General features: G+C 38.9%; 1 protein-coding gene and 1 long non-coding RNA gene across 2 annotated transcripts in view; one reads left to right on the top strand and one right to left on the bottom strand.

Moving 5' to 3' along the window:
* Nucleotides 1-12,452, top strand: part of LOC142079483 (uncharacterized) — a 22,431-nt gene extending 9,979 nt beyond the window's left edge. The window contains exons 2-3 of the long non-coding RNA XR_012672690.1: nt 10,774-10,953; nt 11,426-12,452. This is a non-coding gene — a long non-coding RNA (uncharacterized LOC142079483). The remainder of the gene's footprint in view (nt 1-10,773; nt 10,954-11,425) is intronic.
* Nucleotides 1,557-25,490, bottom strand: HEPACAM2 (HEPACAM family member 2). The gene is made up of 9 exons (XM_075143761.1): nt 22,743-25,490; nt 16,727-17,077; nt 15,073-15,357; nt 8,720-9,016; nt 5,350-5,475; nt 5,241-5,265; nt 5,074-5,111; nt 3,663-3,730; nt 1,557-1,733 (listed from the first exon to the last, which is right to left on the bottom strand). The coding sequence occupies exons 1-9, from the start codon at nt 22,810-22,812 to the stop codon at nt 1,617-1,619; spliced, it is 1,377 nt and encodes a 458-aa protein (XP_074999862.1). The 5' UTR covers nt 22,813-25,490; the 3' UTR covers nt 1,557-1,616.

The following is a 25,490-nucleotide window of genomic DNA, read 5'->3' as shown; positions in this document are numbered from 1 at the left end:
GGTGTTTTGTTTTTTCCTTATACTGAATGCTGAAGCATCTTGCTGCAAGTACCAGTATCGACTTAGTTGTCCTTATTTATTCACCACTCAGAGTGCCCCTTCGCGGCAGGTCAGGAATTGGAAAATTCATGAAAGTGGTCTTTCTAATCTGAGTAGTTTACCCATTATCATGTTTAGCAGATTTTTATTAGTGAAAATTTTGTTCCTATGTTTCTTTTTTAAAATCTTGATATATGAAAAGAGCAATAAAATGGGTCTATGCAAATGAGTCCTTTACAACCACAGAATATGTTTTGCGAAGTTTGAGTTGAAATCTGAACTGTCACAAAGTTCAAGTTCCCTTTACTTTAAATTTATTTCTATATTTTAAATTTATAAGGGTCATGTATCAGTGAGAAAGTTGGGAAGGAAAACATGTAGGAGGAAGAAAAAGAAAAGATATACTTTATGAATGCTATTTTTTACATCTGGTTTAAAAAATCATCTTAAGGTTCAAAGTGAGTAACTCCAAGCAGAACAAAAAGGTCATTAGTAATTCATTACTGCTTTCTCACTGATCAGCTTGCATTTACAAGCATGGCTGCATGTTTGCGTACATAATTTGGACACACAGCTGAAGATGTAACGTGCACAAAATTTTTTATAGTGTAAGTACTGCATGCTAATGCAGTCACATAAACATTGTGATTACTCAGCCAATTGATTAGTATGTTGGTAAGAGTGCGTATTTTCCTTTTCAGCCATAAAAAGAAACAGAACACTTCATAAAAACATGGAAAACGTGATACAATAGGCTTGTTACCAAATAAAGTCTTGTGGGCTGTTCTTAATTTGTAAGAAAGACTGTCGATATTCACCACAGATTTATGGCAGCTATACCGCAATTACAGAAACTTTACAGTGCATTCACTCTTCTTATGCCAAGAAGTGCTATAAGTAGGTGATTTGAACAAAACCAGGACCACCAGACACTAACTGCATAAGCACAGCATGCTGTGGTCTTTCTGGTATTTAACTCAGCAAAAGTGTTTCTGTGGAGTTCCCAGCCAGGGTGCTGCAGAACAAGAATTCTTTTGCTCTAAATCATTAGTTAAGATACAAATTAAGACATTGCTTACTCAGGTAACTAAGCATTGTCCGTTAATATTTCAGTGGCCATTTTAACAACCACTGGTTATTGATCAGCTGACCAGTTTCAAAAATACCCCTCTAACTCTACTTGGCACATGGCTGGCAGGTCTGGAAGCCGTGCTGCCGATTAAACTGCTTTGATTGAAGATTTAACCGGCTCAGTGGGAAGTGCTGATGTCTCAGTGCCGTGAAACTATAGCCACCCTCTTAAAACATTTGGGAATTTTCATTTAAAATCGTATTTGAAGATCTCGCCTTTTGTTTTCCACACTTAGACAAAACTGGCCTGATGAAACAGCAGGCTGGCGTCTTGAGGAAAAGTGAGGGACTGGATAGGAAAAGGTAGAGGAACTGATGTAGCTTACACCTGTTTTCCTTCCTTATCCCTCTCGCTGGAATCGAACACCAGCTACCAAAATGTAAATTATTCTGGATGCAAAAGTATTTGTCTTTGAGCAACCACATGAGCGCACACAGGCTTTAACTTACTGTTGATGGTCTTGTTGCAACTGCTCAGGAATATGCTGAATGACTTCATAAACCGTACTAAGCATATCCTGGCCTGGGACAAAGTCAGAGCCAGGAACAGATTGACTTGAAACCTAAAAGCAGCAAAGAGTATTCCTACTGTAAGTACAAATGGGAAAAGATTCAACAGAAATTAAACTGATAATGTAACTTCTCATTTTTTTAACTTTTCCCTATCAATGGTTTGCGTGTGGATTTAACAGTTCATCTCTATCAGTTCACATTACATTTGAGTAAGTTTTCATCACATTTATAGTAAGGCAAGCAATAGTTTTAAATTCAGTTAGGATCTCAGAAGATTTAGGATGCAGCTCTTGCATTTAATACAGCAAGTATTTTATATTAGTGTACCATAAGTCAAGGAAGGAACATCTGATAAAGAGAGAAGCAGGAGAATAGATGGTAAAAAAAGAGAAAATATTCAGGGAAAGGGTTCAGCATAAAACTCTCACCAGCATGTCGAAGAGTGGGAACTGCAAGGAATTTCCATAAATGAAGTAATAATGAAATCGTTCAATATGTTAGGTATACAAATCTGCTCTTACGTCAACACAACACCTAGACTCCCCATCCATAAGGAATTCTCAGTCTTTCTGCCTCTACCCAATTTCCAGTTCTTCAATATCTCCACTTTCTTATTTTTCCCTTCTTCTGCTAACTACAATGAATCAGTGGATCAAATGCTGACTTCATCTGCAATGCCACAAATCTGAGTAACTGAACATAAACCAGTGGAGTTTCTCCTGTTTCTTGAAATTTTACTGGAAATTAGAATAGATTTCATTGCTTGTACATCCATTCTGTTGTCCTTTGTCACCTCTCTCTCCCTCCTGACCTACTAAGGCCCCGATTCTGCAAGAATGTGACTTTGTGATATGATCAGCCTAAGGGATATTGCAGCGTGCCTAAGGCTGTGATGATTTAGGGCCTGATCTCCGTACTTAATAAGCCTCCCACCGTCACAAACTTTCACAGATACAGTTCAGCTCCTTGGTTTTCTAAACGCCTTTTATCTCTGCTGCTGTAAAAGTCTGTCTTCTCCACTAACCTTTACGATAGCAGTCTAGCCCTAGAAACGTCTATTTCAATCATCTAACCCCAGCAGAGAAAAGAGTTTATTAATCTATGACTGGTTTTTGCTAATACACTATGTATTATGAGAACTAATCATAATAACAAAATAGGTGTGACTGTTGATGTGACGCTGTGTGATCACGTTTTAAGAGCCCTCCCTTACCTGACCATACTGATGCTCTCCAAGGGTACAAGAATGTATTGTCAGAAATTTTCCCTAGCAAAGGGAAAGTGCTTTGTCTACTTCCACCCAGTTTCAGTCTGTTGTCCTTAAATTTGGTGGCCCTATTTCTCATTTTTTCTTTGTCCTTTTACACCACATCAGAATGATCTCCAACTGCTATACAGTAATATCAGCAAAGCCACAATGCAAGTAGCATATGTAGTAGGATTTTTTCTGCTAGCAAAATTCCTGTGCGTAAGTCCTCCCCCACAATACATGAAGCTAACAAAATAATTCTTGTGAAATATAGCTGAGATTTAGCTTGCATATTTTTACAATGAAAACTTTAAATACCCCCCGGAGGCTTTTCTGCACTGCTGAAGTTGTATGCTGTGTGAGCAGCAATATTAGGGCCAAGGGAGAAAACAGCATCACAAGAATTAATTTACTTGTGTGACACAAGGGGTTCAGTGCTACTCATCTACCCAACATCACTAATATTCTTTTAATATAGGGTAACTGAACTGAGATTGTTCCCTTTAGAACTTGCTTAGTTCCTTACTGCACCACCTTAATACATGTACTGAATTAGTAACACAATAAAGAAAGAGTAAGTACTGGGTAAACAACAGCAATGAATATGGTATCATATAGACATCTGTAAAAAGCAACAGGAGCAAACTGACAGAAGGATTCTAGAACAGATATTTAGTACATCTTAAGAAATAGAAAAGAAGCCATCAGTTTATGATGTAAAATCACATACCCTAGAACCACCATCAGGAATAGCGACAAATTCATATATCCCAAAATCATCCAAAGCACTTTCATGTCCTAAAGTTAGAAGAAACAAACGTGAAAAAAAGGTTTCGAGATGTAGTATGAATCTGGAAAAGACAGCTTACATAATGATGGGCAAAGTCATTTGGCCTAATTTTTAAAACATCTGAATATTGGTTGGTTGTTCTGCTTTAAACCACTTCCCTGCCAAGCTCCTACGCTGGCGCGGAGCGAGGGGCAGAGCAGCTGCACAGCCGGTGCGCACAGTGCTTGGCTATCTCTAACACCTCGGACCAAGCGAGGAACCTCCTGCTAACCTCAGTAACAGTTTTGGTAGAGCCATTGGGACCCTTTTTGCTGGAAGGCTAAATAGACCGATTTACTTTCATTTCCCATAGAAAAGAGGCCCAGTCCATAAGCTCAGCACGTCTACACTGTAGTGAGGCAGTACCACCTGAATCTTTTATAATACTGAGAATAAAAAAAGGGAACATGATACTAATAGGTGCCACATTATTAAACCAGTTGACAGATTGTAGCTGGGACTTCAGATACAACTTGCAGTTAGGGTGGGAGTCTCTTTCTCTACCCTCCCACTGCCCAGGAGATCTGAGACTCTTGGTTGTCTCTTGGGCATCACTCCACAGCAAAGGCTGCAGCACTAAAAACAGTGCTGAGATTCTCTCCTCTGGTACCACTTGCTGGGGTGAAGACCCTCTGTGCTCAAGTGAATTTCTTACCTTCCGAAGCTTCACATACTCCTCTATCCTCTCGCATGTTGCAGGCCATAAGCGCCTGCTCTGATGCTTTGGTAGAAAGGGATGGGAACAAAAGTGCTACCCTTCCAAAGAATGGCTGGTCTCCAGGCTCTCCTGCCCAGGATGATGTGGGAAGGATTGTGGAGGGAAAAGAGGCAGTGACAAAAGCACACTGGGTCCTGATGACCAGAGAAAGGTAGTACAGAATGTGGTAGAGGCTAAAATATATATACTGTAATGTCATATTAACATCTCATGATTTTAGTACTGACTGGTGCCATGAATATTTAGAAATGTGATCCTCCCGTGGTGTATCACCTCCCGCTGCTATCCCGTAATAACACTAAGTTATTTCGTATTGGTGAGAACAGCAGAATACAGGTGATCCTAACCGGGATTAACAGCTAGAATTCAAGCCAACAGGTACACACTGCTGGGAACTCCAGGCATGAGCTAAACCCATGCTCACCTGTTGTCATTTTGGTTTTATCTTAAGTAAGCTAACGTAGAGGTAGGTGTGCAACCCAAGTTAAAAACACACTTCCCTTCCTTTCCTTCTTTCTTTTTGTACGTGCAGATGGTAATTTTTTGCAGGAATGGATTTTGACCTTATGCGCACGTTTCTTTCATTAGCATTACCTGAAAATGACTGTGCCTTCCTGTAATCAGCCTCTGGCCTAGAAAACATAAACATGTTTTTCAGTTTGATGTCATAAACCAACGAAAGAAAATTAATATGACAAAATGCAATTCTCTTGATGGAAAGGACTTCAAGACCTAAGAATGAGAATGATTTATTTTTGTACCTGCTCTGCAGCTTCTGTTGAATCACTGAAAAGAAGAAGAAAAGAAAAATCATTCTTTTTGTTCTGATGGTCCAAAAGAAGAGCTGGAATGTGCTTAACTTTTACATACCTTTATGTGGCTGATATCTTTTCCATATGAATAAAAAGGCCATAGCTAGGATCAACAATAATGAAATTCCCGTTATTACTGCAAGAGATGACAAAAATTTTCCTTTCTGGGCCAGCTTTTCCAATCCTGTGACAAAGAAGATGAGTACTGTATTTAGTCTCTTGTTCTGTATAATGTGCTATTATGACACTGAAAAAAATGCATCTTTTGGAATTCATCTGAAGCTAGTAAGCCTGCATAGAGATACCAAATAGATACAAAATTTAGGTTCGTGTGCATCGGTAATATTTTTTTTTCCCCACAAATCTCCTGAACTGGAAAAGCAATGATATGCGTGTCAGAAATGACTCCAGAACAGATTGGTACCTAGAGCTAAAAGAAGGTCAGTAAACATAATCCACGAATTACAGCATCACAAAAAGTAGATGAATAGTCTAATTTTAGGCATAGAGACACTGAATTACCAAGAAATTAGGTGACAATTAGGTAAGCAGTTTGTGCTAGATGGGAGGGAAATCCTCCTAGCTGTAGGAGCTGTAGAGTAGGAGGGGATAACTGAACTATTGTATTTTTTCTAAAGATTTTCAGATCACTGAGAGTCTAGTTGTTTATCAAATCCCATCAGAAGCCAATAGATTATGTTCATTTGTATTCATGTCTAAATATATGCAAAGTATTTCTTTCTTTTGCTCAGATCTTTTGCTGACATATGCATTAGCAGCACTTTTCCAGCAGGATTTACTGATAAAATGCAAATACAATATGTATATAATTACACTACACAAAACCATGTTGAAAACATTTGCACAGAATTTGCAAAGACAGGAATGTGAAAGTTAGGAAATGCTTGTGCACCCTTAATTTCCTCCTTTGCTCCAAATCGCGCAGAATTCATGTAATTAAAGGCCGTGTCACAATCCATACAGGTAAATTAATGCTGCATATTTGTCAGTGCCAGCTTTACGAGTACAATTCAAATGTGTATTATTTAGCTGGATGTGTTTCCAGTACATCTGTGAACTCCTGTGCAGACAGACATTGTTACTTACATCTACTTACACCTCCATGTAATTCACTGGCATTGTGCTTGCTGGCTGTGTGTGCAGCCGTTATCACAAAGATTAAATATGTGGATTTCAAACCAGATGAATCCCGAAGATATGGGAAAATAAATCACTGCAATTTCACCAAATTTCTTTCATACTCCTTCAATGTACTGCTTTCCTCAGAAAAAAACCCCAAATGCTGGAGAATCAGCTGAGTCCTTAAAAATGTTCTTTAAAATTAGTAATTTCAAATTTAGACTCAAAAAGTCTTATCTCCACAGGCATACCGGTGCAGAAAACAAAGATGTGCTCTTTACATGCATTTAACACACACAAGTTGACTCAACTTGAGAACTGAGCAATGACTTGTGTACATAATGAGATACATCATCTTATCTTAAAATCTAGCTAGTTTTGGCTAAAACTGGGTAACAGCTTAGTGCAATGATTGATATAATTGTAACTTATTGATATAATTGTTTTCTTGATGATTTTTAGCATTAATTAGGCAGCTCTTTATAGCGCCATAGGTGAGTTTCAGTCCCTTAGGTGGGGAAGTTGTGTAAGGTCGTCTGAAACATCAAAGTTCCTGTCACTGCTGAAAATGGGGTTTCCAGTATTTTGAGGGGCACAGTCCAGGCTCTGTATCTAGGATTATGGTGACAGGGAGAAGGGATATGGAATAATATTCATAGTCTTTGCTTAGTATGTTTAATCAGTTCCAACCAGAATTTAGCCTGAGCAGGATCTCTGAGGTTTAGCCTCGTGTGTGAATTCATACCTCTTAGAGTCAATCAGTGCTGCATTGCAAAGTCTAGGCATGACATCTGGATTTAGTGCTATCTGAATAAATACTCATCAAGAAGAACACGGCTATAGAGGGGGAAACTGATATTTTTTTAATTTGTAAATACACAGGATAAAATGTTTTAACAAGCTTTATTTAGGCAAAATATTTGTAATTAGGAAATGTACGTTTTTAAGTGCGACTAAACATGAAGCTGTGGAGTTTTCCCTTCTTTTTGGCCTTTGAAAGGAAATCTCAGCTGAATTTCTTAACATTTATTGATGAATATTCACGTATGTATCATAGCTTACATGAACTTCCTGGAGAAATGTCATGTTCATTTTTACTGACACATAGCTCAGGTTGCATTTTCTTTCGCCACTAACCACAATGTTTAGTTTTAAAGTGCAGTATTCTCATTGTAAAATTAGAACCCATCTTCCTTCCAGCATACTGAAAGCCATGGTTTTGTGATGAATTTGTAAGTCAGCCTGAACAATGGACATCTGCTCTCCTTGTTTATCTGACTAACAAACGGCTGAGCTCTTTGTTCTGCACAAGTGAAATTGCTTTGTTAAATTTTCTAAAAGGCAATCTATTCTATCATGTTGATCATTAATAGCATACATCCCTTATCTGAAAATACTTCTATTGATCTGTATTAATAAGAGACAACAGACTTCCTCAATATCTTGTTCTTCATTGTATGCTTATGGAGATTTTCTGAAAAAATGCTTTGTTGCTGTTTAACGCAATCTGATATAGGATCTGAGGTCATAACGTATGAGAAATAAAGGTGTGCGTTCAGCAGAACCTAGCAGTCAGTCCATAGGTTCATAAATATGTGAAAGTGAAAGAATTTTTACGAACAAATCGTAATAAAACCATTCATCATCACAGTTTGCATTATTATTATACGCTAAACTATAGTTCTTATAATACCTAACCACAGTGGAAAAATATTAAAGACCTTCATTGCTGTGAGTCTGTGCCTGGTTATTTTAGTCAGTGATATATGCTTGAAACTATCCCGTGTACTGGTCACCTGGTGGCCCCAGGGCTCACAGCTCGTGAAGGCTGTGGGACAGTGAACCTTGGACAAAATCTGCCCTTGGGAGGAAAGGCCCCCCTTGGCATTCAGCAGATTTGCGCATCATTCTCTCCATTCATCTTTATCATTTTAAAAGGCAAAAAGTAAGAAACAGAGTAAGAGACACATAATTCTGCCATGTTACTTGGTCATGATGAGGTTTGCCTACCGAGGAAGTTTTTCTACTCAAGGGATAAAGTTCCAAATGGCCAAATGTATTTTAGTGTCAAACTCCCACAAAACGTCAGCATCTTAGTGGGTCTTGTCCCAAGCCATGTCACACTGCGAGTAAAACCCAGATCCCATTGAATGGCCAAATCCTTTTCACTACATTGTTAGCAAGACCTCACTTCTGATATATATTCTCTGTCTAAGAATTATTCCCTTTTTCTGGGGTTGACACTCTGCTCAGATGTTACAGTTACAGCAAAGAATTAATGTTCTTACCTACAGAAGTAACGACGACTGTGAAGTGAGTTTCATCTCGTTTTCCAGTCACGTTGTTGAACGCTCGGCACATGTAATCTATTGTCTTCTGGGCCACTTTATCAGATACAACTTCCAGATGGGGTCCATATTTGATGACGTGAGTGGTATTGTCAGCCCTTTGAATCCATGAGTAAGTATTTGGTGGATTTGAATCTGCTGAGCAGTCGAACAGTATAACTTCCCCCATGTCAACTGTAAACACCGCCCCTATATTCAGACCTTTATCTGATTTAACTCTAAGTCCATAAGGTCCATCTGCATTGAAAAAAAAGAAAACACAGTGGAAAACTAAAAATCAAAGTATATAATTAAACTTTAAATAGAAGCATATCTCTAAACTTGGAATTTTTAAGTTAGACTAGCCTTTAGAATGGCTGGCATTGGATTCAATCACTTCAGTTAAAAGGCTTCCAGTTCAATGACGATTTGTACTAGGTTTATCTCAGACCACACCCACTTAATACTGATCTAATCGCTGTTTAGGGAAAAAGCACAGGTCTGTGCACTGTTCAGTACGATAAAAAGAACAAAAACTGAAAACAGTTGGAAAAGCTGTGAAGTAAAGGAGCAGGTCTTCTTCAGGGACGTATTTGAGCCTTTCTACTTAAATGCCAAACTTATTGGCGTAGTAAGTTCTCTGCACATTTAAAAGTGAACAAATTAGCCTTGAAATATATAAACATTCATTGTAATACTTTGCAGTATAATAATTATTTGGGGAACTATCTTACAGGTATAATATAGAGTGGGGTGTGCCTTAGATAACTTCAGAGAAAGTTTTCCATAAATGATTGATAAAATAAACTTTAATGTTCCCCCACTTTAGTAGGCTTCTACTATTTCAACATTTATGTTTCTTTCAAGAGTAAGCCCTTGTGCTGAAAGAAAGCTGTGTTTCTGAATATAACTAGAAAAGACATGTTGTCCAACAGTCATGTGTTCATTATTCAGAAAACTGAGCAGCTAAGTATTTTTAGGGTAATCTTCGTAGGAAAATAGGAAGGGAAACAATATATTTAAATATGATAAGAATATTTCCCATGCTATTTTTAATAGATCATTTGCGATCATGGGGTTTTTAGATCTTTACGTGTTAAAATCGATTTTTACAGGGATCTAAGTATAGAAATTAATGTAGAGGATATAATAACCAAAATGTGCCTTATTAAATTACTTTTTCCAGTCAAAAGAACTAATTATTTTAACGTTGCTAATTCCCTAAGGGCTTACATGCATAATCAAAAATGCATAGACCTAATATTGACAGAAGCCAAAAGAAGAAAATACGCAGAATGAGCAGGAGACATCTTTTTGGTAGGATCCCTAAAGTTCAGTAAAGCTGTGGACAAGTGCCTCACACAGAATGGCATAGCAAAAAGACAGATAAGTCAATATTATGCCTTGTAGACAGTGCAATCAAGTAATATTTCCACCTTCCTATGGTTGTCTGGAAGCATTAAGATAATGTAGCTGGGTTTGAATGTGAAATTCCCTGCTACATGAAGTGACACACTGGCACGTTTCAGACTCTATTTCTCATCAGGAAATTCAGGCTGACATTAGACCTTCCTCTAACATGCACACTTCTATTTATTGTCTGTCTTTCTTTATAAGACTGATTTATCCGTCAAGAACACATAGGCAAAAAGCACGCAGCACAAAACAGGCTGTTTCCTGTGTGCCTCTGGGTTTTTTTCTCTATTTGTGAAGACTTAGACAAGAGAATGTAGACTATCACATCATGACCTCAGTTTAGTCCACTTTTAACCAAATGTCCATATTTCACAATGTAAACTTGTCAAAGTTTTTATTTTCTCTACTTATTTCTTAGCGGTAAGCTTTTTACAGTCTCATTTTAAGGAAGGCCCAACATCATGCCTAATATTTCCTTGGGAAATGCAATACAGATTCACTTCAGCACGAATTAGCGCTGCTGCCACCTACATGGCAGGGGCCACCCTGAAGAATCAAGGCATTTTTAAAACTCTAAATGCTGGGCTGTCTCTTCATAGGCTCTGCAGTTCCCGAGTCATTTGCTTTACTGTATCCAAGAGCCAGCTGACCCTGTAATAAGCATTTCTGGGAAGCGCAGACCTATCACCACTACTTTGGCTTGGCTGACCTCACTCGGACTGCATGCTTCTGTGGACGGTCCGGAACACCAGCCTCTCACGGGGGCTCGCCCCTTATAGGTATTTACTTCCCTTTTTTCAGATGGGAAAGGAGAGGGATGTACTGAACTTTGTCTTTTTCACCCCTCACGCACTATTTATAGGCAGGAACACACTTTTTTACTTTTCAGAGCAATTCAGTGGTTCCTCCTATCCAATTCTTCTTTCTTAGAAGAATTAGCTCTTATTTTCACTGATAATAAAACCTTTGATATATGTAAACAGAGATTAATGGTAAGAATAGCTGACTGGTCTCTGTGCCCCCTCACTATAGTGGGAGATTTGCTACAGTCTGCAAAAGAATCAGAATTGAGTTCTGCTTTTTTATCAGTATCATAACAGTGCAGCATAGACAGGTTACAACATTACTACAGTAACAACATTACTACACTTTTGTATGAAAGCAGCAAATCGGAAGAAACCATTATAAAAACACTGATGCACACTGGCTGGGGAAGTATGTTTGAAAAAAACACAGAAAGTTTTTCTTAAGGAACAGTCAAATCTTGGCAAGGTCTGAAAAGTGGCATTCCTTGATGAAGGCAACACAAGCATCGGGAACCCTTCTGCTTCACCTGGATCAGTCTTTTGCCTCTCCTGGGCATCGCGTACATCATTGAGATCCCTAAAGACTGGGTAGCTGAGGGATATACACAGCTTCAAGGATGATTCTGAAAAGCAGGTAATTAACCGTTTCCTCTCTAGGACTAAATATATTCTAGCTTTGGGAAGTCCCAAGGAAGGAAATCCCACTTTGTTATATTCAACTCCATCAGCACAGTACAGCAGTTTCTGCTGCAGCCTCCATGACAGCAGCTTCTTCCAGTCTTGAAATAATTTGTTTCTGGGTCATGCTACCACAATAGCCATGTTCTGGGGTGCATTATCATCATAGCTAATGGAGAAGCATAATAATATTACTGAGAAATGAAGAACAAAACACTTTTGATTCTCAGTAAAAAACCACAGTGACAGCCTTCATGGATCCCTCAGCGCTACTTCTCCTTTCCAGTATCGTTCTCAACAGAAATCTGCCTCTTGTCTCGGTAAAGCCGGTTAACTAAATGACTTGTAAAATAATAAATCATCTGTTCTGAGTAACAATTTACTGCTCTGTGGGAATATTTCCAATTGCTCCTATCACCACGAGACTGTTACAGTTTCCAAGCAGATGGCAGGTATTTACTGTGAGTGACCTTTTTTTTATCACCTCCAGTAACTCCCCCGCAGCAATGACATATGGCACATAGAGATCCCGGGGCCTGTTCTGGATTGTTATTGACAACTGGGAGCTGGGAGACAAACTACCCCTGCAGGCAGAGGTTGGACCGAATTATGTGACTGCGTATAGCTTCGTATAGGAAGTAAGACCCCAACTCCCATCACTAACTTGGATATGGACAGTAGTGCAAGTGTTGCAGTCTTTCAGGATTGCATTGTTTTCTCTTAATATTTTTTTCAGTTTTTAAATTATGCACAAAGCAAACCCTCCGTTCTGATGAAATAAAAAGTACATTCTGAAAATGCAAATACTTATAACAATATTCCCACGTGTGGAGAAAAATTGAATCTCAAAGTTTTTGATACATACAGATCTTTTGAGCTGTATATCGTAATCACTCAAACAGCAAAAGGTTCCAGAAATGTGGACACTGAAGTAACTTTGAGATTTTAAAGTTCTGCTAAACAATGGGTCAAAAATAGGTTTTCAGTTTAGATTTTTCAAATTTGCTGGAAAATCCATGTAGTTGAGTGAGGGAGAAGGGAGGAAGCAGTACCAGAACTGAGGCTGAAGGGCACACACCTTGTCAGTGCCAGCGTCCCAGGCACCCGACAGCGCGGTAAGTGCTCTGGAGCCAATCCCGTCTGCAACGGGGCAGCAATGCGAATGCCGAAGGGGCCGTGCCACAGACAAACAGAGCAGTCCAAAAGGTAGCAAGAGTGGCAGATATTTTTCTAGCCTGACCTGATTTTATTGCATCGTAAGATGGCTGTGAGGTTGTGCTGGATACAGCGTCCCCAAGTTTTGTGTAGGTATTCTTTGAAGAGAGAGGTGTATAAAGTCCATTCACAGCTCGCTAGTGAGAAAAGCAGCAGAGGCAGCATATTCATACACATGCAGCTCTCATTCTTAGCACTTTAAGCACTTAACTGAGCTAAGATTGTGACTGTATAAAAGCAGGCATTTAAAAATGTGCTACCTTGAGGAAAGAATATGATGATTTTTTTTTTTATTATGGTAGTGATAAGTTAAAACTCCATCAGTGCTGGTTATTTCCATGTAGAGCATGATAAAATTATCATGATCCCTCATGGGGGAATGGAAGCTCAATTCACATCTGCCCTGTTTAGGACTCTCTGAGCAGCTCTTTCATCTTCATGTCTGCATTGCTGTCAGTTTTATAAGTTGCACCTAAGGGATCAGCTCTTGTCTAACAATGTCCTGGTTAGTCTTCACTAACTTAGGCTCTCTTCTCCTGGTGCAGTGTAGAGACCCCCACACACACTTTAGATGCAAGACACCCCCTCATCCAATTCTTCCAAGTTATAATTAAAAATAAGTAAGGAGCAGAATGGATAATCAGAGAAGAAAGGAGGAGGAGGAAAATACGACATAGTAAGAGGTGTAGGTTCTGAATATACTGGTGGTGCAACCATAACGACTCTAGGGCATGGGCTGTCTACCAGCTGCCAGATTACAGAGCCCAGCAAAAGCAAGAGCAAGCACCAGCCCTTGACTGGACAGGAGTCCAGTTCCAGTCCTTGCACTGTGCCAGCCACACTGTGCCATTGGGTAAACTGGTTATATCTTAACAGGGCTGGTGGCAAGGCAGGTCCTGACCTGTCCGATTTTAGCTCTCCTCTGAGAAGGACAGTTCGACCCTGAGGACATGATTAGAGCCTGGCAAGGTCACGTACACAGCATGTGCTGCTTGGAAACCTTGGAGGCACTGGGAGCTGACATTACAGGAGGGATAAGGAACAAAATGAGAGTGCCCTTTCTAAGATTTAAAGTATAATTGTTGAATGCTGATTAAGCCAATCTTTTATTTCCTCCAACTAATTTCATTCATGAACTCTATTTATGTTCACAGTTAGTTTCTCAGGTGATTTCATTTCCAGTCAAAATATATGGCTAGCTTATGGTTTATTCTTCCACCAGCATTGGTCTTTATGCAATTCTTCTCGCTCCCTCATGTTTTCTACTTGATGTGGAAAGCAAACACTCCTTTCAGCTCTGATTTTACCAAGCCAGACTGAGTTCTCCGTGTCTTTTCTCCATTCCTTTCTGCTCTGTTTCTTTCCAGTTCGAGATCATTGCTCTGGGATGTGCAGGAACTGCACACAGTATTCTACATATGTTTCATCTTCCGTGTGCCATTAGCATCCCCCTTATTTCCTTGTTGGAAATACACTGCCAACACGCCCTAGAATTACATGTCTTTCTCATGCCTGAATGACACTGCCAGTTCACAGACATCTTGTGATAGCTCAATCACCCAGGCTTGCTGCCTCAGTTATTTCCCAATCAATCTCCATCTTATCAGCAGAAGTTCATGGTTTTTATTCTCTAAAAGTGCATGTCCATTTTTTTTTACTAGCAAATTTCATAGCAGTTCTATTACTCTGTCAAAGTCATTCAGTCCTCCCAGTTTAATGTCACAGGTGAACTTCATTGAGATACTCCCAATCTTTATGCTGGTGTCATTAATGGAAATATTAAACAGGACTGGACTCAAAATGACCTTGAGGAAAACCACTAATACCAGTCCTTCAGCCTGGTACTTCCTGTGCTTACCTTTTTGACATTGTTTGCTGTCTCCATTGTTAACAATATTTTCATCTGATTATTTTTTTCCTTTGAGTCACATCTCCTCCAGATCTGCATATGTCTGTACTGTGGAATTCTTGAAGTTCCTATATGAATTCTGCAGTTCAGACTCATCTTCAGAACTACATAACACTGAGTAACTTTTTATTATGCTGCTGTAAGTTAGAGCTGTTCCAAACAAGCTCATTTTGAATGCAAGCTCACATATAATGTTGACTCAACGGTTTTCTGCCTGTTTCCTAGTTAGAGGCACTCTTTCCAGCCAGGTCATTTATGCAAAGGTAATTATGAATATTTCATATACTCACAATATATGGTTGGTGCAATTATCTCACTTTCCATTGCACTGACAGGGTTAGATACCAGACAGCTGTAATTCCCAATGTCTTCTTTTACAACAGGAACAATTAGAAGCGTTGCATTGTTTGATGAAAAGGTGTAATTAGGGCAGGCATAGAGAGGCTTCCCATTTTTCATCCACTGGTAAACCACCCTTGTACCTTTTTCCACAGTACATTTTAATGTAATATTCCCTACATACTCCACTACCCCTGAAGATGGTTCAGTATGTACAATTGGCTTTGTGACAGGAACTGTAAAATAAAGAGATATGAAGAGTTATAAAAGTGACGAGCCAGTATATTGCAGTCTCCATTGTCAAGATGATACAAATAGCAGTCATCATCCTCTCTGGAAAGTACTGGGATTTCAAATTTTAGTTATTAAATGTGGTTAAAGGTTGAAAAGAGTCCGTATTCTCAGCTGGTGACTGTAAGAATTGTTCCAGTACATAAATAAAACTAGACTGTTCGTACTACTGGTAATACGGCCTCCAGCTCCTGCCTCATAAGCAGTCCCACAGAGATGAAAAGAGCGCGAAGCGTGACATTGCCCACGGTGTGCGACTTCCTCAGCACGGCTGCCTGCAGCTTTGCTGACACTGGGCACCACTGAAATAGGCTGTCAATCTGGTCGTGAGGATGACTGCAAACTGGGACTGGTATGGGAGTTAAATGGCAGCTACAACCTTATCACGCTGGTACGACATTCATTTCATTATTCCAAGCCCAACCGTTAAAGGGCCCCTTCCATATAATCCATAAATTACAGTAGCCTCTTGTCATTCTTTTAGCTCATGGTTTTCTATTTCCCTTTTTTTTCTATCCCCACGACAAGGAGTAAAGAACAAAGAGGGAACTTCAGTATTGTAGGAATTCAAATCTGGGCTTCTTTTACAGACACAAGGTCACCAGCAAAAGTCAATGGCTCCTCTCGGATAGTGACAGAAGGTAACAGACATGGTAGGCCCAAGTAGAGGGCTCATCTAACGAAAGAGAGAATGACGGGGCAGTCAGCTCTTCTCTGTCTGACTGGCTGTACAGCACAGGGAATGTGAACAACAAATAAATCTTCCAATAAAAAAACTGGAGACAGTGGAATAAGACACTGGAATAAGATTCTACAGATGGGGTCGAATTTTGCCCCCTCAAATCCCATTGCGGTCTTTCCTTTTTTAGGGACACCTTGCCACAGTCCTCTAGCTTGCAGGCACAATAAAATCCTGAGTTGGCAAATGGTTGCAGATTTCCTCAGGGAAGAGATGTTCAGGGAAAAAGACTATTTGAAAGTTAATGCATCCTCATGATTGATAGCACAGCAGAGCCTTATGAAACATTATTTCTTAGAAGTTTGTCTAATTTAATATTAATTTTGGTTTCTATACTCCTTCAATTTTTTATTTATGATCCTGAAACATTAGTCAATATATTAATTTTGTTTAAAGATGACATATTGCAGCATTCCCTCCAGCAGCAGTAGAAAAGAACATAACTTAGTTGTTAGTATTTATTCATGTATGGTTGGATTAAATTATACATTATTGTAACTGGATACTAAGAACCAGTACTTCAAAACTATTGCAATTTTTTTTCAAAATGAAGATACTATATTTTACTAACTTACCATCAACAGCTACTTGAATCTTTTGACTGGCAGCTATGGTCCCATTTCCACGGACATTGACTTTTACAATATAATTGCCCTCATCACTGATATGCAATGGATTGATCATCAAAGATGCATTCGGTGGTATGAGGGTAAACTTGTGCTGGTATTCCAAATCTGGAACTACTGTTTGATTTACAGAGCCAAGCAAGTATTTTGGATTACTTTGAGGCCTCTCAAAAAGCCAAATTATCTGGATTTCAGGAGCTGTAGCGTTGAAATTGTAGTCAACAGTAAGATGGAGTGGCTGCCCCTCAATACCATGGATGGTATGAGACGGTACTGTCAACTTTAAGGCAGAACAAATACCTGCATAAAGATCAAAGAACAAACAAATAAACAAACACAAAACACAAATGGAAAACTTGGAAAACTCAAATGAGAAATTCTCACAGAGAAAAAACTTTCAAGGTTAAACCTTACACTTTTTTGCATGGTTATAACTCAGATTTCAAGTGAGAAAGGGGCCAATAGTCATTGACCTCGGTGCAGTTCGATCTAGCTACAGAGCTCCAGCTTTAAAATATATGAAAAGCCAAAGGAAGGATATTTGCGATTTCCGGGCAGAGGATCTTTTATTGTTGAAAGTTTGACAAAAATGAGAAAATGTGCATTTACCTTAATGTTTAAAATATTTTCCCTTTAAAATATTCCAAATTTCTAGGTCTTATATTGTCTAACAGTATTAGATTGCAAACTCAATTTTTAGGATTTTTTTTCTGGGTTGGTTTAGCTAGGGAGAAATTTCTTAGTGTTACTTTGCCAGTTACACTGAGAAACTGACTGAAAATCTAACAAGCAGCACTTCTGTGAATTTGTCTGATTAAAATTATACATAGTTATTATTGCTGACTGTTCTGTACACATAAGACTAAATTCAAGAAACATTACTAAGCTTGCAAAAGTCAAGTATTCCAATTTTAGGAAAGAGCAGAATTAAGGTTTGCTGTTGATATGCACAGAAGCAAAATTTGCAGCCACATGATTAATCCTGTTTTCCAAGAATCCTGCCTCCGTTAGGGTGCAAAAAGGCCACTCCTCAGTTAATCATCGGCTTTCCCATATATTATTTTTGAATCATTTTTCATTGTGTCGGCCTGAGACAGATTTATAGAGCACTGTTAAAACTTTGCTCTTAGGACTGAGTGATCGATTTTCACGTGAACTTTTCCACAACACTCACAAGTACAGCAATAGCGTAAAGCATTGACATTAATGAATTGATTTCACAACACCATTATAACTGATACGACTTTACAGCCCAGAGAAAATTAACAGCAAAAATACCCACTCATTTTGGATGATCAGTTTGAAATATTACGGACTGCATTTTTCAAAATACATATAAACAGATCTTAGTATGTTCAAGATGCAACTCCTATTGACTTCAGTTGCAGGTTTGATTGCTCAGCTTTGAGTGCTCAATATTGCTGAAAAGCACACTGCTAAGTCAAAACCCTAGGAAAAAAGCAACCTCTTATTAGTAAGAACATGTAAAAACCGTGATTTAAGTAATCTGTCTACCACTGCATAAGAGCATGCTGGAAACAGAGAGAGAATGCGCTGCCCAGGGCAACATGCAATGCTTTCACCATGCACCACCTATTCTTTTCCTGCTACTGAACGCCTTAGGTTGAACCAGATGATCCTTGAGGTCCCCTCCAACTCAGTATTCTATGATTCTGTGATTCTTGACATGCTTCCCAATACCTGTAACAAAAAAGTAACTCCCCAGCTGAGGTACATATGCCCTCTACCTGGAAAGGGGGGGACAGAGGGAGCTATGAGTGAAAAATATGTGACTGTGCTATTAAAGATTAATATAATGCAGAGACAACTTTGTTTCTTAAATTTCCTACCTTCATAGCGTTTTTCTTTATGACAAAAAGAAATTGTTAAAGGTTCATTTGTGTCTAATGTCTCTCTAGGTTATATAGCAGGAAAAGATAAAAATGTCAATTCAGTAGCATAATGTGGTATCTGTATATGTCTTTTGGGTTAGAATCTTCAAATTTCACTGCACAGCTGTTTGCCACTTGAGCTAATCACAAAGAAAACTGTCGCTGGGGATCAGGGTAGGGACACAAAAAGGGGTTGAGGGTAACAGATGCAGCATGGCAATATGTAATGCCAGTAATTGATGTTAGAGGTAATCTGGAAGGGCATGAAAAGTAGCAGAGTGTGGGAGGGGACTGGCTCGTTGTCCATGCCGCTGAAGGCGCCCACAAAACCATCTGTGAGATACTAACTGTATTTCAGGCAAAACTCCTATTGCTAAGAAATCTCTGGTCATATTCTGTCCATTCAGGAACTAGTGTTATAGTCAATACAAAGCCAGCTACAAAGTCTACCCAAAAAAAGTAATTTTGTGGCTGGCTTCACTTTTCATAAAGCTGAGCAATACTATACTCAGCTAGAGAAGACAGCTCGCAGCATTTCTGAGGGTATGGCAGGGAACCAAAGGAAAATGTGACAGAACACTATAGGGGTGATGTGTATAAAGACAGTAAAATCCTTTGACAGAAAGACTGGCAAATCCACCTTCTCAGGGGCTAAAGAGGAAGCGGGCAGAGGACTTCAGGTTGCATGGACACTGATGTGGAAAGGATGGTTGGGGTCAGCTGAGACAGGAGGAGAATGGGACAAAAAAGGAGGAAGATTGTAGAAAAAATATGGAGAGGCTTAAGTGGAGGATACACAGGACAGATATGTTTACATGCTTAACTTCTAGATCAAAAACTTGAAATGGCTGAAGCATATCAAATTGAAGCCTCCTCCCCCACCCCTTTTTAATGGTATTTGTGGCCTGTTGTTCTTGCGCTGTTTTCTAACGCTGCACAACTCTTAGGGACTTGCTAGACTCTAGTTAATGAGAGATTAGTTTTGTTGGTCATTGTAACGTTTCTTAGAGGTGAATTCCCTCCCTGCGAACCTTACAATGCAAATCAGATTTAAACTGCTGTTGCCCATTTGAAAAAGAGAAAAAGAGTATAATTCCTCAGTAAAATCCTTCACAAAATATTTAATGTTGGAAATATATTTCATGTAACCCATCAAATACATTTCAATTTTTAAATCTCCTTGAATGAAGTCAAAAACATCTGTCAAACACTGGGAGATATGTAATGATCAATTAAAAGATCTGTCCATATCCTTCCTCATTCTTTAGGCATGACATTGCTCAATTTTTGAGTTTATTTAGCTGTCAATAAGCGATTGTGCTGTAGGACAAGAAGCCACTAACAGCTGCAGTGTAATCACAAAATACATATAACAAATAATGTTTCTCACAGATCTGTTTGTGCAGAAAATTAGCAAAACCCAAGCAGGTCTAATGAGCGCTAGGACAACTGGGACCACCAGTGTACAAGATACCACCATAATACAGTAAGATAAAGAGAATTGTGGCTGGAAAACTTAACTACTTCTTTCAGTTAAAAATGTGGGAGTAGAAACTGTAAATTAACTTTGTTCCACTTGATTCATGGGGAAAAGTGTCTTTCCACAGGTTGCAAAGACATTCTGATCTGCAGTTAAGGAAATTCTTTTAGCAAAGACCAGAGGTGGTGAGGGCAGAAACCCTGTTTTCCCCTGGAGTCTGGGGTGATTTTGAGTGACTGCAGTTTTTGCTGCTCCCTCCAGGTCTGCTGGGGTGATTTCGTGGAGTGTCACCAGCAGGCGGGAGCTCCTCCGTGGCCGGCAGGGTGAGGGGCAAGGCAGGCTGAGGCTGGGAGAAGTTATTAGATAATGGTGCTCTGCCGAAGGCAAGGGCTTTACAGGAGTAATGCTGGGAGACTTCCGGCTTTAACAGAGATCAAATCTTTTGCAGTCTGGAATATTCTTCACCGAAAGGGTTATCATCTTCTTCACCAAAGGGTTATTTCTTCACCAAAAGGGTTACCAAGCATTGGAGCAGGCTGCCCAGGGAAGTGGTTGAGTCACCATCCCTGGAGGTATTTAAAAGATGTGTAGATACGGTGCTTAGGGCCCTGGTTTAGTGGTGGACTTGGCTGTTGTGAGGTTTACAGTTGGACTCGATGATCTTAAGGGTCTTTTCCAACCTAAATGGTTCTATGATTCTAATTTTGATTTTTAATTAAAACTGAAGACTCTTATGACTAATCCGTGAATTAATGTTAATAGTGAAATCAAGCCAATGTGCCAAACTCTTACTTCATTCTCATTGGGCACAAATTCCATATAATGTAAGCCTATCTCTATAGCTTTCTAAATATAACACACATTTTTCCAGAACAATGGAACTCTGAAAACTAGGTTTTTTATAATGACCGAAAGGGTTGTACCAAAATGACCTCCATCTGTGATCTGTACTTTGTTTCCATCTCACTTTGCTATCACCAGTATTAGCAAGCACAACAAAATCGTTGTTGACATAAAACACAGGCTGCAGCTTTAGTTTAAATAAAACACTATGACATAACTTTTGAGTTTATGGCATAAACTGAAACCTGCTTAGTGAGGTTTTATCATTCTCTGAATTTAACATGCACATCGCCTTGTCAAAGTGTGTTCGGATTCTCAACTGCTTTTCACCAGAGTGTTCATTTAGCTTTTCAGCTCTCCAAAAACCCCAAACTTGGTGTAAAATGGCACTAGTTCAGTGATAATGGTTTTTACACTTTTTGCAAATATGTGCATGTATTAAAAAAAAACAGATATAATGGACCAGGGAATCTGCCATTCCTATACCCCCATTTATATCCGGAGAGACTCGGGCATACTCTTCCCCAGTTTGGGATTTTTGCCCAAGAACAAGTTCCACTAAGCTTTGTTATTGGACCTAATTTTAGCTTCTGAGGTCAATGTCTTCGGTGGGCTTTGTGTCATGTCCCCAATGCACCCGATTCTTGTCATGATATAAAGTACAAGCTGCACATTTTCCGTACTAGGAAATGTGAATATCTGAGTAAGGGTATACGATGAGACTTCCTGGTGAACAAATGTGTACTCTAAAGCACTCTGCTTGCATACCAATATCTCTTGCAGGATTTTAATAAAAAATGTCCAGTAAAGTTGTAATGTAGATAAAGTGCATATTCACTGTGTTTTTTATCAACCAGCGTTTTCATTTTTAAAGAAGAAATCCAATAATCTTCATATAAAACTGCAATTGTTATGAAGCCAAAACTCTTGATAAAGTATTTAGCTCAAAATCAAGGAAACTAGGTGACTGTATATGAAGTTCACAAAGAAAATAAAAGAAAAATAGTCCTTACACATGAATGAGTAGAAGATGCACTACATTTGTAATATTATATATTCCCTCTGTTGATATTTAGAAAAACAATTAAATACAGAAGAAGTGAACTACAAGAGTTTGTAGAAATATAAGTTTATCTAACATTTGATCACAGGATACTCCTGTCAAAGTGCATAGAACATCTATTTTTTGTCAAGTGTATGGGTAACAAATGTATACTAAAGAAAACTGCACCCAGATACCAAACAAATGTACTATTAACGGGAAGACATTCTTCAGTTGATTGAAAGCTTAACTTAGTTTTAATACCAAGTACATTTAAATATTGCACATAAATTTTCCCTATTAACTGTAAGGCATCATAATGAACTGAAAAATAATGCATCAACAGTGTCTCAACATAATGCATTTTTAGAGAGAGATGTGTAACAGCTTCTGTATAAACTTTGGTTCAGCCTTATTTGTTAAAAAGAATGCATAATATATATATAAATTAATAAAATGTGACAATATACATGTAATCAATGTCCATGTTTTATATACAGATTATGTATAGCACTAATTTTTGTCAGTTGCTAAGAGTTTATAGCTCCACTCATAAAACAAGGTGACACTATTTGATTAAAAGCTTTTAGGCTACTTTCTTGAAATAAAAACATCTGACAATACAACAGAAACATCTTTAAATTTAAGAGTATAAAACCAACCATATTTGCACAGTGACAATCAAATATAATTCATACTGTTTCTTACCTACAAGCAGAAAATATATTTTGCACTGTAAGTCCCAAAAGAAGTTGGCTAAAGGGCTCCATGAAAGCATCCTGTCCCACACAAATCCCACCTTTTTCTCAGCGCTAAGCCAGGGCTTGGACTTGCAGCTGCTGGGTTATTTGCTAGGGAAATCAGCAATGAGTTAACAGGCCCTATCCTGTCCCCTGCCTTATGTGATTTGAATATGTGTATACAAAGAACAAAGGGAGTGGAGCACCTGTTAGATGAGCGCCCATCTTCATTGCCTCTGACTTTATCGTAACCCTTCCCCAGCAGTCACAGCAAATATGACATAGAATGTAATAAATGGGGCGCACAATACAAAGTACATTCAATTAATAAAAATAAGTGAATGCACCCAATGTACAGGTTATTAACATCCTTTAGCTACAGTTTCATAAAAAATGCTGATAGATGGTTCTGCTTATTTCAAAGTAGTAGAGATTTTTTTCAGATCTTTCCCAGTGACAGCCTCTCCTTTTCTGTTATAAAAAATACTAAGAGCAAGAGTCTTGCTTAAATTTTTTTCTAGCACTTTCGAGCCCATAACTCTTCTGTTTTTTTTTCCTTAACATAAGCATAACTTGGAGATGATTTTGTTCCCCTTCTCTAAACAACATGTAATGTGAAGTGTCTATCAGGCATCTCCTAACAAAGAATCCTGTGGCTAGAGTGGACAGCTTACTACAGTTGTGGAGTTAGCTGCTGATTACTGTTTATTCTGCATTAACTTACATCGGTTTCATTAATATTAATGTATGATTTGGATTTTGTCCAAGGCTGTCACTCACTGTTCAGATCTAATCAGCAGCAAACCAGGCAACCCTCCCACAGTTGCATGTGCAGTAACAGTTTGCAACAGCAAATATTTGCATCGACAGGGATGGTTTAGCCATAGAAAAACACAGTAAGTTTTCGCTATACAGCACTCAGGCAGACTATTATGGATTAACAAATATTAGGTTAGACTGTATCCTGCCTTGTGCAGGACGGACTGGTAGCAAGGAGTTGCCTCCCCCTCACTGCAAGGATCCTGCAATGTGCTAAGCCCCAACCAGAAGGGCTGAACGCTCAATTTCTACTTAAGGGAGGTGAAAATACCCAGATCCTTCCAAAATTCTTAGCAGCTCTGTATAATCAAAAGTAAGAAACATGAGGGTTATTCCAGGTTAACAAAAATGTAAGTACAGAGGTCCCAGCAGAAATAAATGTACCACCTGACATAAGCCAGTAGGTGAAGAGGGTATTTTGCATATTCCCAAAGGCTTCCCAGGTCCACTGTCCTGCCCCTCCTCAATGCTGCTGTTTACAACCTGCTTAATCCACTTAACTGTAGGATTGATATATCAAATTGCAACCTTTTATAAAACCTGAGTTAGAAATTATTATCTACTTGGTTTCAACATATAATAAAACATTGGTCACACGTTCCAGCTAATTTCGAACTGAAATGAATGGGAGCTTTCACATCGGGATAAACTCTGTGTTGGTGTTTTAAATGCCCTATGCGGGCAAAGAAAACTAAAAAAAATCCAACAGATTAGCAAAGTTATATTTTTCAAGTGTGTCTCCTTATTTCCAGCATTTGGATATGCTCTTGATGTCATTAATACACTGCAATTTTTTACACTGAATAACTTACACAAATAAAGTGGATGCTAAAAAAGTTCATTATTTTTTCTATAGAATTCTAGCTTGTGCTGGTTGTTACATGGTGTTTAGACTTAATCAAACCTCACTCATTTCTTTTTAATAAAAGCAACTACATTAAAGCAACTTTATTTGCAGCAGTAACATTCTGAATACTTTCAGTATTTCTGCAAATTTTAGTTATTTTATTACTAACAAGTAACTCTGTTACGTGCTAAACTTTTTAGATGTTTTCCACAGAAATAACTATGGATTATATTCCCAATGGTAGCCAGAAGTAATGAATTCTTGCTAAAGAATGCAGGGAGGGGACGACCGGTCCCGACCTTCCCTTCATCTCTGTGTCAGTTCCAATGGAGAGCAGCACACCCGCTTTTAGCTGTTATACCCTGCAAGAAGTTATCGGCCAGCTGGGGGGCTAAATAATAACGGGATTAGGAAACATGTGCTGAGCTGACATATGTGCAGACTCCAGTAATTCCAAAAGGAAAGACCTTTTCTGAAGGTATTACTATGCTGCAGTGGATGTGTTGGTAGCCTTATTATTGAATGTTGTCACCAGTTAAGCAAAGATTATACGATAAATTCTTCCTTTTTTTGTATTTATACAAAATAGATTTTAAAAGTTATCTGTTTTTTTTTTTTTTGAGTTGTAATTATACAACCAAAGTATAGAGACAGGCAAGGCTGTTTTGGTGATGGAAAACTGCATCATCTGTGAACAGGCCCGATGCCCTTGTGCATTACACCCAGAATGACCCGAGGAAACAGAAAATGGTCATTATCCGCGTGTATTTTCTAGCTAGTCTGTCTCTTTAGACAGAGCCTCATTTTGTCTTCTCAGATAACTGATCTCAAAGTCAAAACAAGCGAACCTCAATGTTCAGCTACTCTATACATCCCCCAAGCCCCAGAGAAACCTCGGCCTGCTGGGCCACCAGTGCTAGGCGAGGCGCTCGCGGACATAAACGTTAACGAAGAGGCCAAGGCAGAGCACGGGTTTCGGTGGCACGAGTTTGGCAGTGCTGTCAGACAGCAGGCGGACAAGCTACGAGCTCCTTCCACTGCCCTGGAGGG

This window comes from Calonectris borealis, chromosome 2, assembly GCF_964195595.1.
Source record: "Calonectris borealis chromosome 2, bCalBor7.hap1.2, whole genome shotgun sequence".
Taxonomy (NCBI): Eukaryota; Metazoa; Chordata; class Aves; order Procellariiformes; family Procellariidae; genus Calonectris; species Calonectris borealis.
This window is presented reverse-complemented; position numbering and strand designations above follow the sequence as displayed.

Bases quoted from the DNA above. Each gene is read 5' to 3' on its own strand.
- HEPACAM2 (XM_075143761.1), bottom strand. From the start codon at position 22,812: ATGCTTTCATGGAGCCCTTTAGCCAACTTCTTTTGGGACTTACAGTGC. The intron at 15,358-16,726 runs GTAAGTTAGTAA...TTTATTTTACAG, and splicing joins GATTCAAGTAGCTGTTGATG to TTCCTGTCACAAAGCCAATT. The intron at 5,112-5,240 runs GTACAAAAATAA...TATGTTTTCTAG, and splicing joins CAACAGAAGCTGCAGAGCAG to GCCAGAGGCTGATTACAGGA.